The sequence below is a fragment of the Cavia porcellus genome, unplaced genomic scaffold (assembly GCF_034190915.1).
Source record: "Cavia porcellus strain 051 isolate PalLab524CR breed Dunkin Hartley unplaced genomic scaffold, mCavPor4.1 scaffold_1, whole genome shotgun sequence".
In the NCBI taxonomy this organism is placed as follows: domain Eukaryota; kingdom Metazoa; phylum Chordata; class Mammalia; order Rodentia; family Caviidae; genus Cavia; species Cavia porcellus.
In genome coordinates, this window is record NW_026947484.1 from 90387556 (window position 1) to 90399850 (window position 12295).

At 35.0% G+C, this 12295-nt stretch overlaps 1 protein-coding gene across 5 annotated transcripts in view; it reads right to left on the reverse strand.

The window, feature by feature from the left end:
• Psip1 (PC4 and SRSF1 interacting protein 1) overlaps positions 1-12295 on the reverse strand; it is a 59540-nt gene that overhangs the window by 44455 nt on the left and 2790 nt on the right. For all 5 annotated transcript variants that reach the window (XM_063251497.1, XM_013155038.3, XM_023566040.2 and 2 more), the window contains exon 2: positions 11588-11664. In XM_063251497.1, the coding sequence (XP_063107567.1) occupies positions 11588-11664 (77 nt within the window). The remainder of the gene's footprint in view (positions 1-11587; positions 11665-12295) is intronic.

The following is a 12295-nucleotide window of genomic DNA, read 5'->3' on the forward strand; positions in this document are numbered from 1 at the left end:
TAAACATTTAATTGTAGTCCACATGTAATTTTAACATACTTTGAATATCTTACACAAAAGACATATTACCCAAATACATATTCATGTTTTAACTATAAAGTAAATTTCAGTTTTTTCAATGAGGGAAAGAGATGTTCTAACCACTCTGTTCATTCAAATGTGGTCAGTATTTGTTGCTCCTGGCAGCTTTGCTTTATTCAAGTCCCTGAGAAATCAGGTGTAGTGGCATATGCCTGCAATCCCAGCACTTAGGAGACTGAGGCAGGACTGAAAAAATTTTTTTGCATTCAAATTTCTTACTTTATTAGTAAATATTTGCCATACGTATTGATCATATGCATTATAGGAGATTGTACCGTACATAACACATCTTAATTATTTTTTCCCATTCCCCTCCCCACCCTTCAAATCTTCTTCCTCCTCCTATTTACACAAGCTGTTTCCTTTTTTCCCCTTCCATTGTTTTTCCTTTTCCATTCCTTTTCTTCTTCCTTTTTCCTCCCATGTTCCCCTTCACATTTGAACATGTTTTTCCTATTCCAAATATCTATCTTCCATTATGTTCTTCACTTACCCTCTGGGTATCTCACACAAAAGAACGTGCTATTTAAACATGTGTGTCACTTTATTTCACTTAAGATTATGGTCTCGAGGTGCATCCATTTACCTACAAATGATTCAAATTTAGTCTTGTTTATGGCAGAATAGTACTCTGTTCTACATAAACAGCATATTTTCTCCATTCATTTGTTGATGAGCATCCAGACGGTTTTTAAGATTTAGCTCTCATCAACTGTGCTGCTATAAACATGGGTAGACATATATCACTACAGTATGATATAAGGTAAATAGCTGGGTCAAAAGAAACCTCTAGTCTTAGTTGTGCAATTTCTATACTGATTTCCATGTTGGCCGTATCAATTTACATTCCCACCAACAATGGAGAAAGGTTTCTTTTTCCCCAGTCTCACCAGTACTCCTTATTGGTTGATTTTTTTCTGGAGATACAATTTCAAGTTGTTTTAATTTGCATTTCTTGATTGCCCAGTGATATTGAACATTTTTCATATATTTACTATTTGTACCTCTTCATCTGAGAAGTGTCTTATTCATTTCAGATGCCCATTTTTGGATTGGGTCTTTAAATGGGTTGGGGGGTGGTCTGATATTTTCTTCATTTGTCTAAGGAAAGATTGAAAATTCTTGAAAAAAGACTGAAAGTTTAAGTTCCATCCATGCAATTTAATGAAACCCTGTTTCAAAAAATTAGAAAGGAAAAGGGATATGGCCTAGTACTGCCAAAAACTTAAAAATGCTAAAAGCCACTGAACACTGAACTAATACTAAACTAACAGTCCTATAGTATAAATACTATACTAAGTGTGGTGGCACACATCTGTAATCCCAGCACTCAGGAGCCGAGGCAGGAAGACTGTTGCAAATTTGAGACCAGCCTGAGCTCAAGACAGCCTAAACTGCACAGTGAGACCCTGTCTCAAAAACAGGGGAAAAAATCTGTTTAATGTTTCAGTTTAAAAGATGCTTTTAAAAATGTGTATTAGTAAATGATTAACACTGAACTCCTTGCCAGCAGCTTATCTAACACGTACTTTTCCTACAAGGTAAAATGTTAGCGTTCCAACACTTAGAAACCTTAAGCAACATTTTAGCACTGTGTACCAGGATAGTTTAAAAAGCAAAATTCCAGGTGTGGTGGCACACATCTGTAATCTCAGCACTCAGAAGACTGAGGTGGGAAGACTGTCAAAAATTCAAGGCAAGTCTGGGATATACAGTGAGTTCAAGGCCAGCCTGAACTACACAGCAAGATCCTGTCTCAAAAAACAGAAACAAAACAAAAGCTAAACAACAAAGGAAAAGCAGCAACACCAAATAAAGAATTCCCTCATTCAATCTTTACTTTTTTTTTTTGGTACTAGGAATTGAATGCAGGACCTTGCGCTTGCCAGGCAGGTGCTGTGCTGCTAAGCTACATCCCTGGCTACATCCCCTCATTCAATCTCAGTTAAGAATATCTATATTGCATGTCTAAATTTTTGCTACTCCGTGCATGTCTGTGAATGACCTCAAAGGTGCTACAATTAATGACTTTCAGATTAGATAAATTTTAGTGAGTACACAAGTTCACAAGTACATAACCCACAAGTAATATACAACTGTTTTTGAGTATTTAGATATTTCAAGAGAGACGCCTTATGTTTCTCCTACATAAATTCTTCAGAAAGTAAACACTACAAAGATATACTATAAAGATACACACAGTATGTATTTTTTGCTATGATAGTTTGTATATGTGAACTTTCCAAAGGAACAGGAATACTATACTGATACTTAATCTAAAATATGCTAAAATCAAAAATTATAGATACATATCACAAATTTCTTACCTGCTAAAATTCAGTAGAGACCTAATGATTATAGTTAACAATGAAGTTAGAATATTTTATAGGACTTTAAAATAAAATTTCCAATAAAGAGACTTCTATAGCTCTAAATATAATCAAAGAATATCAGTATCAGCATTATTAAATTCTGAAATTCAAGAATATTCAATGCATTTATGTATTTTAAATGCATATCCCAATTTCAAAACAATATATATTACTATATAAGGGTTAAGGCATACCAATAACGTCACTTATTTATGAAGAATTAGCTTAACTTCAAGGTTAAGCTAAAATTATGTTTTGATCAAGGCATTCAGCTTTTCAATAGCTATCACTGGACATAACCAATTCAACAAATTTTCCCTCCCAAAACACCATAAAATAGCAAAGGTTCAAGGTAAAACAAGACAAGAGACAAAAATTTGGAAAAGGAAAACAAGACTGAAAAAATGAGGTTAAACCAACAATGTACATAGAAAATCAGCACTCTTGGGCCAGGGATTTAACTCAGTGGCCTTGCAAGCACGCAGTCATGAATTCAATCCCTGGTACCAAACAATAATAGTAATAATCAGCACTCTTGTTTACAGTTCAAATTCCCAACGGGCTCAAAATTGGTGGCACCAAGAGCTGCATAAAGTAGGGGAGACCTTACAAATGCTTACAGAAAAATGTTTAAAAACCTCAAATGTGAGGTGTTTTTAACTATGACTAGCCCTAAAAGCCACTCAGAAGAGAACTTTGACCTACCATGATACTTAAGGATTTAAAATGATTATTTTTATAAGGATCATTTTTTTATCTCCAGTTTTTTTTTTTTTTTTTTTTTGTCTTTTTCATTTTTATCGGTACTGGGGATTGAACTCACGGCCGCCTGCTTGCAAGGGAGGTGCTTATGCCGCTGAGCTAAATCCCCAACCCTTATCTCCAGTTTTTACTTTGCACGACAGTGTGAAGTCATAAAATAAGCACACAATGAAATCGTCATAATCACTGGGAAAAATTACAACTGTTTCATGACATTTTAAAATAAGAATTGTCAAAACACTATAACTGACAATTATAAACATGTAAAGAAATTAAATAGGAAAACTAATACTTTGTACAGTGTAACTTAAAACATTAGGAATACTGAGATTACTAAGTATGCTATTTTTTTGTTTAAATACTTATCAAGACTGGCTGAACAATCCTCCTCACAACTTATGACTTCCATACTTTGCTGACAGTCATATTCCTAAATCAGTATTTTATCTTTTGTGTTTCAATGCTATAAAAATCTTTAATGTTTCTTATTTATGTTAATAAGCCTGACTTACAATTCCCTAAGTTTCTCTGGCTGGACATTTGCTTCTTCCCAAATATACATGTCTGTATTCATGAGGTTGGTGTCTTTAGTTACTTTAATGCTACTGGGACAAAATACCCAATCAATACCCTCCAGTTCAAGGAGGAAAAGTTCATTTTAGCCTAGTTTGCAGAGGTTTCAGTCCATAGTTGGCTGGTTCCAAGGCAGGGTGGCATGGCAGAGGACAAACAGTTCATGGTGTGGCAAGCAGGAGGCAACTAACAGCCTCAGTCCTTTTACATTTCATCCAGCCTACAAGACTACTGGTTGGTGTCACCCACACTCATGGTGGGGCTTCCCTCTTCATAAATCCCACCACCCACAACTGTGTTATCAGTGGACTGATCCAGTTATCAAATACCAATGATCCAGCCAATTATTAAAAGACCATAAGGCTTTGGGGGCACACCTAGATATAGACCGTAAGAGTTAGCTCTTTAACTATTACATTTACATTCAGTTCAATTTACCAGCATTACTACTGTCTGTCACCCTTTCATCTTTGCTAGTCAATTCCCTCTTCTGTTTTGTTTTGCTAAAAAGTCACATGGATTTATCATTCAAGACAAAGGCCAATTACATGCTCTGCAATTACCAAGAAACTTTCCAATATGCATCTTAATTTTTTATAATTTGTGGATTGAAAAGTTGGCAGCAAATTCTGTAGCTTGTAAATTAGTTAATTTTCAAGGTAAGTGAAATTTCAACCATGTTGTTGAAAGATGGTTGTTAACCACAATAACTGAAATTTGTGTATACTAGAGCTGTACAAAACTGTCTTCTGTATCCTTTCTTCATGCTTTGATTTTAAGTTTCACTTTTATCAGACTAATGTTTTCCTTATTACTTTGTGAATGACTGCATAATGCATAATATCTATCATTACTTAGTTTTGTTTATGTGAATAGCTAGGCTATTAATACAATTTACAAGTCCATAGAATTCTATCCAGTCAAAGAACACACTCAACTCATATGGTCTTATTAACATCATCTTATTTACATTTTGTTCGTCTATACTTTTGGCAGATACTGAGGAGGTTACTGGGACTTTGTATTGAGATACATTCTCAGTGCTTACTTTCTGAGACAGAGTCTTGCTAAGGAGCCCAGGCTGGTCTTAAAACTTAGAATCCTTGTCTCAGCCTCTCAGAGTGCCTACAGTGTATCACCACATGCAGCTGAAGAACATTTTTAAAGCCTAGTCATGAGCCTGGCACAGTGGCACACAGTCAGCACTCCGGGAGGCTGAGGCAAGAGCATCCCAACTTTGAGCCCAATCTGGACAACTTAGCAAGACTCTGTTTCAAAATAAAAATTAAAAAAGGTCCAGGGATGTAGCTCAGTGTGAATGTGCTGGGTTCAAGCCCTAGTACCACACATACACAAAATAATTCCAGCTGCTCATCCTATCAAATTCAAACTTACTGAATTCTACTTTCTTCTATTTTACTAGTCATTATATTCCTGTAAATTATACATAAATTCACATCTTAATGTGTCAAAAATTAAATAACAGTCTACAAATGAGTTCTTTCAATATGAAAAGATGTTCAACAACATTAGCTAGTCAGGAAAAATATAAATCATAACCACCATAAGACACCACTACACCACCAACAAGATGAAATAAAAAAGACAATGTGCAGAAATTAGAACCCTCACACACTGCTGGCAGGTATGTAAAATGGTACAACTAATCTGGAAACAATGTGAAAGTTCCTCATACAAAAACTAAGTAAATACAGTTAGCATCTGACTCAGGAAACTGGAAGGAATGAAAACATGCCCACACAAAACTTTGCACACAAGGGGTGAGGGTGCAACTTAGTGTCAGAGTACTTGCCCGTGGCAAAGAAGGCTGTCCCTTCAACCCCCCAGCATGGGAAAAAAACACACAAAAAAAGACCAAATGTGCCTTTTTGTGTTCACCGCAGCATTATTCCTCAGAGTCAAAAGTAGAAAAAACAGAACTAGGTACAGTGGCCCACATGTCTGTAATCTCAAAATTATAAGACACTGAGCCAGAAGAATGAGTTCAAACTCAGCAACTTGGCAAGACCCCATCTCAAAAAAATTTTTAAAAGAACTAGGGATGCAGCTCACTGTAAAGGCCAAAAGAAAAAAAAGCAGCAGCAGCAGAAACATTCAAATATTTGGCAGTGATAAATGAACACAACACAGTATTAATACTTTAGAATAACTGGCAATAAAAAGGAATGAAAGCACCATCACATGCTATGTACAACATGGATGAATCTTGAAAATATGCTAAGGGGGAAAAGAAACTAGTCACTAAAAGATTTCATGTTGTATCTTTCTACTTAGAACTGTCCAGAACAGGAGATTAGTTTTTACAGATGCCTATAGGCCAAGGCAGAAGGAAGGATTGGGAAGAAATGAAAAAGAATGGAAAGTACTAACAGGAACCAGGTTTCTTTAGGGTGATTAAAAAAAAAAAAAAAAAAAAAAAAACACTTTAAACACCTCCTCCCTATTCTCTAGATATAGTAAAAGCTATTATTTACATACTTTTAAAAGTAGATAAATTTTATCTCAGTCAGTTCAATTTTAAAATTTTTTCAAAAAAATTCCTATAAAGACAAATAATGACCCATAATTTTATCAGTTAGTCACTTTTTCTGTCTACTTATATAGGGCTGGGGATTTAGCTCAGCAGCATACGCACCTGCCTGGCAAGTGCGAGGTCATGAGTTCGATCCCCGGTATCACAAAAACAAAAAAACAAAAAACAAAACAAAACAAAAACAAGAGTATATCTGTCTACTTATATATAAAAACATGTAATTTCTATACTCATACATATAGTTAAAATGCACATCTCTCCATCTTTACAATTATTTAACACATATTCCACTGAATGGCTACATCAAAGATTAGTCAAAAATTTTTATTATAAAATAATGCTACTAAAATAAACACACTGCTCAATCTTTGCACATATCTTTATAATCAGTTCTAAGAAAAACTGGGTCAAAAGATATGCTCAAGGCTGATGAGTACCTAATGATACTCAAACAATGGTAATCAATCAAAAGAGAATTTTCGCTGGGGATAAAATCTTACTGGTCTGGTAAACAGGTTTCAGATCAGTTATAGGACAGCGTAACTAATTCCCACAGGATACCTTTAACTGCTGTGGCTCTGACTTGCTCTCCAAAACACTTTTAAAATGACATACAAAAATGCATTATATGCAAAATAAAAGCAGGATTTAATTACAAATAACAAATATATATACATATACATACACACATACACCATACACACACACACACACACACACACACACACACGTGCAAGCCCAAAGAAAATACAATCAACGTTAAGAGGTTTAAGGATTAATTCTAAAAAAATAGTAAAAATTTAATCTGTTGTAAGAGCTTTGCTTTCACGTTGTCTTTTACAAATTTCAGTAAAGAAATTGGCAGGCATGGTGGCACAGCCACATATTCTCAGCACTCCGAGGCTGAGGCAGCAGAACCACCAAATTCAAGGCCAACCTAAGTACAAAGCAAGACTTTGTCTCAAGAAACAAAAAACACAAACAAATAAAAAATTCAAGCAGTAAATTCTAGTGCTGATAGAAACAGGAATCACCAAAACCCTTATTCCACAGATGGAAAAACTGAAGACCAGAAGATGTAACCTACGCAGGCCCAGCCATCTGCTGTTAAAGCAGCGGGCACTACAATTTACTCTTTGAAACATCTAACAAAAATAACGCCATATTCTATACATTTTGAACTTAAACCTCAACCAGCAGCACATATAGCTATGTGGTAGTGCAGAAGTTGTATGGGTTTTTTTTTTTTTTGGGGGGGGGGATACCCCAGGGATTGAACTCATGACGTCATACTTGCCAGGCAGGCACTTACGCTGCTGAGCTAAAAATCCCCAGCCCAGTTGTATGGTTTTACAGAAGAGCTAGCATTGAAGAAAATATTCTACCGTATTCTTTCCTTTATTACTTTCTAGTCACCACCACCTCATTCACCTTTACTCTCAAAAAATGTATTACGCAGGTTTGTATTAGCCCATCATACATATTTTTAAGATTCATAAACCTAAGAATCCAACTTCTTTATAGTAAGACAAGAGTAGTAAGGAGACAAAAGTAACAAAATACAATTTTGTCTGAATTTTTCAGACTTCAGAGAAACAGACAGGTGAAAGTAGCTCCTCAAGGAGCTAAGATAATTAGCTAACAAAACTCAAATTAATCTGCATGTCAATTTAGTGACAAGTAGGAATCTTGGAAAAATCTGAACATTGGTTTATAAATCCTTGCAAGTATTGGTCCCAAAATGAAATAAAAGCTTGTCAAAGCCGAGTCTTTTCGTGTTTTATTTTATAGGTACACTTTAGATTATATATAATAAGTCATCATAGGAATTTGTACCTGTACATGAGAGATCTTCCTTCTTTCATTTCCCTCTCAACCCTCCTCCCCTCTTAAAGAGCTTTATTACAAAAGCTGTTTCTACTTTTTCCTTTTTTTTTCTTGTCCCTGCTTTCCTTTCCCATCCCCCTCCAGTTCCTCTTACTTGAATATTTTCTTTCCATTTCTCAAAAAAGCTGTTTTTTAATATCTGATACATTTATTTAGTATTTAGTATTTAACACATGACTAGTACTAGTCTACACAGTTTTCATGTAATGTCTTGTTTACACCCAAAATTCTGGTGCAGATTCACAAGAAAAGGGCATAACATAACCTGCCCAAGGTCACATTAACTGCAAATAGCAGACAGACTTCTGATCTATTTGTATTAAGCACTATGTAAGTATTAGTTAACAGCAAATTCATAACCAACAAATGACTGTAGTCCAAAGAGCTTACAATCATCAAATATTTAACAGATATTATGGCTAGAAACTTTTAAATGACTAGACAAAATTTCTGCTGCTCTAGCTCTTCAACTGTGGAAGAAAAAAACACCTTTTTCATCATCACTGCAAAGGAAAAAATACACATTTTAAAACATGGAATTGAGCTAAGATCTAAATGACTTCAAATATCTTAAGGTATACCCATTCCAGAAAAGGGAAAACAAGCAAAAAACACTGAGGCAAGATCAGATCTCTCTATAAAACAGAAAAGTAGTGAGAAAATGTGATGCCATAGGGGAGGTAAGCACAGGCTAGTTCTAATACAGTCTTATGAACAGGATTTGTAGATAGTGATAGTTTTTATTTGCTGGTAATGTTGATTGTCATTGAAAGTGTTTAGACAGGGAAATGACATACTTTATATGGGATATAAAAATCACTGATTATACAGCAACTGAGACCACGATAAGGTAAGGACACTAATTAGAGCCAAGAGCAATTATGGCATGGACTTGAGTTCTAACAGAGAAGAGTGGGAAGATTGGGATGCATTTTAAAGTAAAAGAACAAAAACTACTGGCTAATAAGATGTGGGAGGAAAAGAAAAAACTAGAAATCAAGGATAATACAAAGACTTTTGGCTCTATTAAGAAATCACGTTCATTCTTAATACTATGAATCAGTTCTGAGCATGTAAGGTTTAACAGAACCAGTACATATACACAGTTAGTATACCTAAGAGTCAACTAATATTTCAAACTTAACTGCTGGACAAATTTATTACAAAAAGCACAGAAATGCTAAAATAAGGCACTCCTAGATTACAGAAAGAATGCAGTGACAGCCGGGCGCAGTGGCACATGCCTATAATCCTAGTGTTCCAGAGGCTGACGCAGGAGGCTTGGGCTACATAGTGAGTTCAAAGCCAACCTGAAGTACATATTGAGACCCTGTCTCAAAAAACTGAATTAAAAACTAAAAACTAAAAAAGAATGTCATCATAAATGGTTTCTGCCCTAAATATATAATAATAATAATCTTAATCTATAAATCAGTTATGAATTACTACAATTTCCAAACTACTTCATGTTCTACGTGTCCTAACTCCTGCCTATTAGAATAAATTCACATTGATGAAGCCTCCACATCAAAAAGTTCAAAAAATAATTACCCTCATAACTTTTGGGAGGGAAAAGGTTATCGGGTACCTTGTTTCTAAAGTACAAAAAAGTTAAGTCACCAGACCAATAGGTACATACAACAGTACTGCCTTTCTGAAGACAAATGGTGTTGCTAAGAACATTAAGAATCAAAACATAAGTGAATTTTGACAAGAAAATTTCTTATCACTAACTTAATTTTACTTTTCTATAGTATATTTTTGACTATTAGTTAATTCATCTTCATTCACCACCATAACACCTATTACCCAAAAAGTGTAGTAACTATTTATCTGATGTACTGTTCTGATTTAAATTGTACAGTTATTGAGCTGGCGATGCAGTCTAGTGGGAAAGCACTTGTATACCATAAGCAAGGCCCTAGGTTGGAACTCTGGCACACACATACACACATACACACACTATATACATACACACACACAAAAAAAAATAATAAAATAAAATAAACAGATTTTTACAATATAAAAACTCTTCTCAACACTAGGGAAAGGATGGTCATTATTCTTCTAAATTTAAAATAGTAGCCTAAGGCTGGGGGTAGAGCTCAATAGTACAGTGCTTGCATAGCATATATGAGACCCCAGGTCAATTCCTCAGCATGAGGAAGGAACAGACTAAGTATGGACTACAGCTATAACAATCAAAGCACTTAATCTTTTTCAATCAGAAAAAAATCATAATTAAAGAATTCCTGGGCTGGGGATTTAGCTCAGCGGCATAAGCGCCTGCCTCGAAAGCAGGCAGTCATGAGTTCGATCCCTGGTACCGGTAAAAAAACGCAAAAAAAAAAAAAGAAAAAAGAAAAAAAAAGAAAATTTCAAAAGAATTCTTGAGCTTATGAAACTGAAAAATTCTACACCAAATGCTCACATTAACCTAAATTATTTCCAACCTTTGCATGCATTGGAATTATCTGAAAGACTTGCTAAAACCGACCCAAGTCTCACAGAATGAGGTCTCAAGGGACTAAAAATTTCCTTCAGAACTAAAGTTCTTTTGTTACGCTGGCGTTGATACATCTGACACCATACACTCCAAATACCATTTAGATTCATGGGGCATGGCTCAATGGTAGAGCGCAATAATTTTTTTCCCCCCAATATTGGCCCTGGGTTTCAAACTCAAAACTGGGGGAAAAAATTATTGTAAATCTCAAATCAGTTAGATTATATAGCACTTACAAGGCTATTAAGTTACATGTACTTAGAAATATAAGCCTTTGGGAAGTAATGAGACAGCCTGTAGGACAATCCCATGTACAATTCAATTTTTAGCTATAATTTCTGAATTTATTGGTTTCACTGTATCAGTTCTCTGCCCATGTCTCCACCGGGAGCAGCAAAGCAGAACAGTGGCTCTACAAAAACACAGAGAGAACTGCCCGGGTATCTTCTTATCTTCTCCACAACAGTCTGCTGGACTAATCTCACAATGCCGAAATAAAACAGGGCACGCGGCGGTACTAATGAAAACCAGTTATTTCACTAAATGGGAATACTTAATACCTTCTTAAAAATTTCCTTTCATACTTTATCCAACATTCATTTGTGATTGCTGAAAGCATAACTTACTTTTATCATTAAAACTGGAAACACCTATTCTAGTAAAAATTAAACATTTCTTAGAAACATCTAATAAAAATTGAATCTAAAGTGGCTTTAATCTGTACCTTAAGAGGCTCCTCCCCGACCCCTGCCAAAAAAGAGAGCTGAAGACTATTCCAAGTACAAAGATGATTTTACACATAATGATCCTGCAAAAATTAACTCATTTGTCTCTAAAGCTAACAGGACTTACGTCTCATGAGTTCCAAAAAAGAAGATGGGCAGTTTGTTTGTGGGTGGCTTTACCGCTCCATCAGGAACTTCATCTACCTAAAAAAAAAAATTAGAAATAGTAAAAATTTTTAAATCATACATACCTTGACACACATGACTAAACTAAGAACAACAGATCCAAAAGGATCGCCTGTAAAACAGACCCATTTTACAGGTCCATTATACTATATTCTTAATTCTAAAACCTCAATTATACATAAACAAGATTTTTTTTCCCAAAACTTATTTGATGACAAAACTCAGACTAAACTTATTTGATGACAAAACTCGGACTAATACTAAGGCTGTTATTTATTTTATCCATCTAATGTTTCCATTATAGTTTCTCTGCAGAAATGTTGTTACGTTATGTGTTATCAGCCCGAGATTTAGCTCAATGGAACAAGCAACTGTGTGGCATGCACAAGGTCGTGAGTTTGATCCTCAGTACAAAAAAAAAAACACAACTTCACATTATGTGTTATCCCAGGCCTCAGCAACAGTAAAATATATGGAAAACATATCACAATCAACTTCCTAAAAATCTCAAAATTCTGAATTCTTAAATATGTTTGCCCTTACACATTTCACAACAGGAGTCTCAATCTGTTCCACAATCTTAAATGCTGTTTATGCAAAATGGCTAAGCAAATAAAAGTAATGTAAAAGCAGACACTGCCAAAAGTTT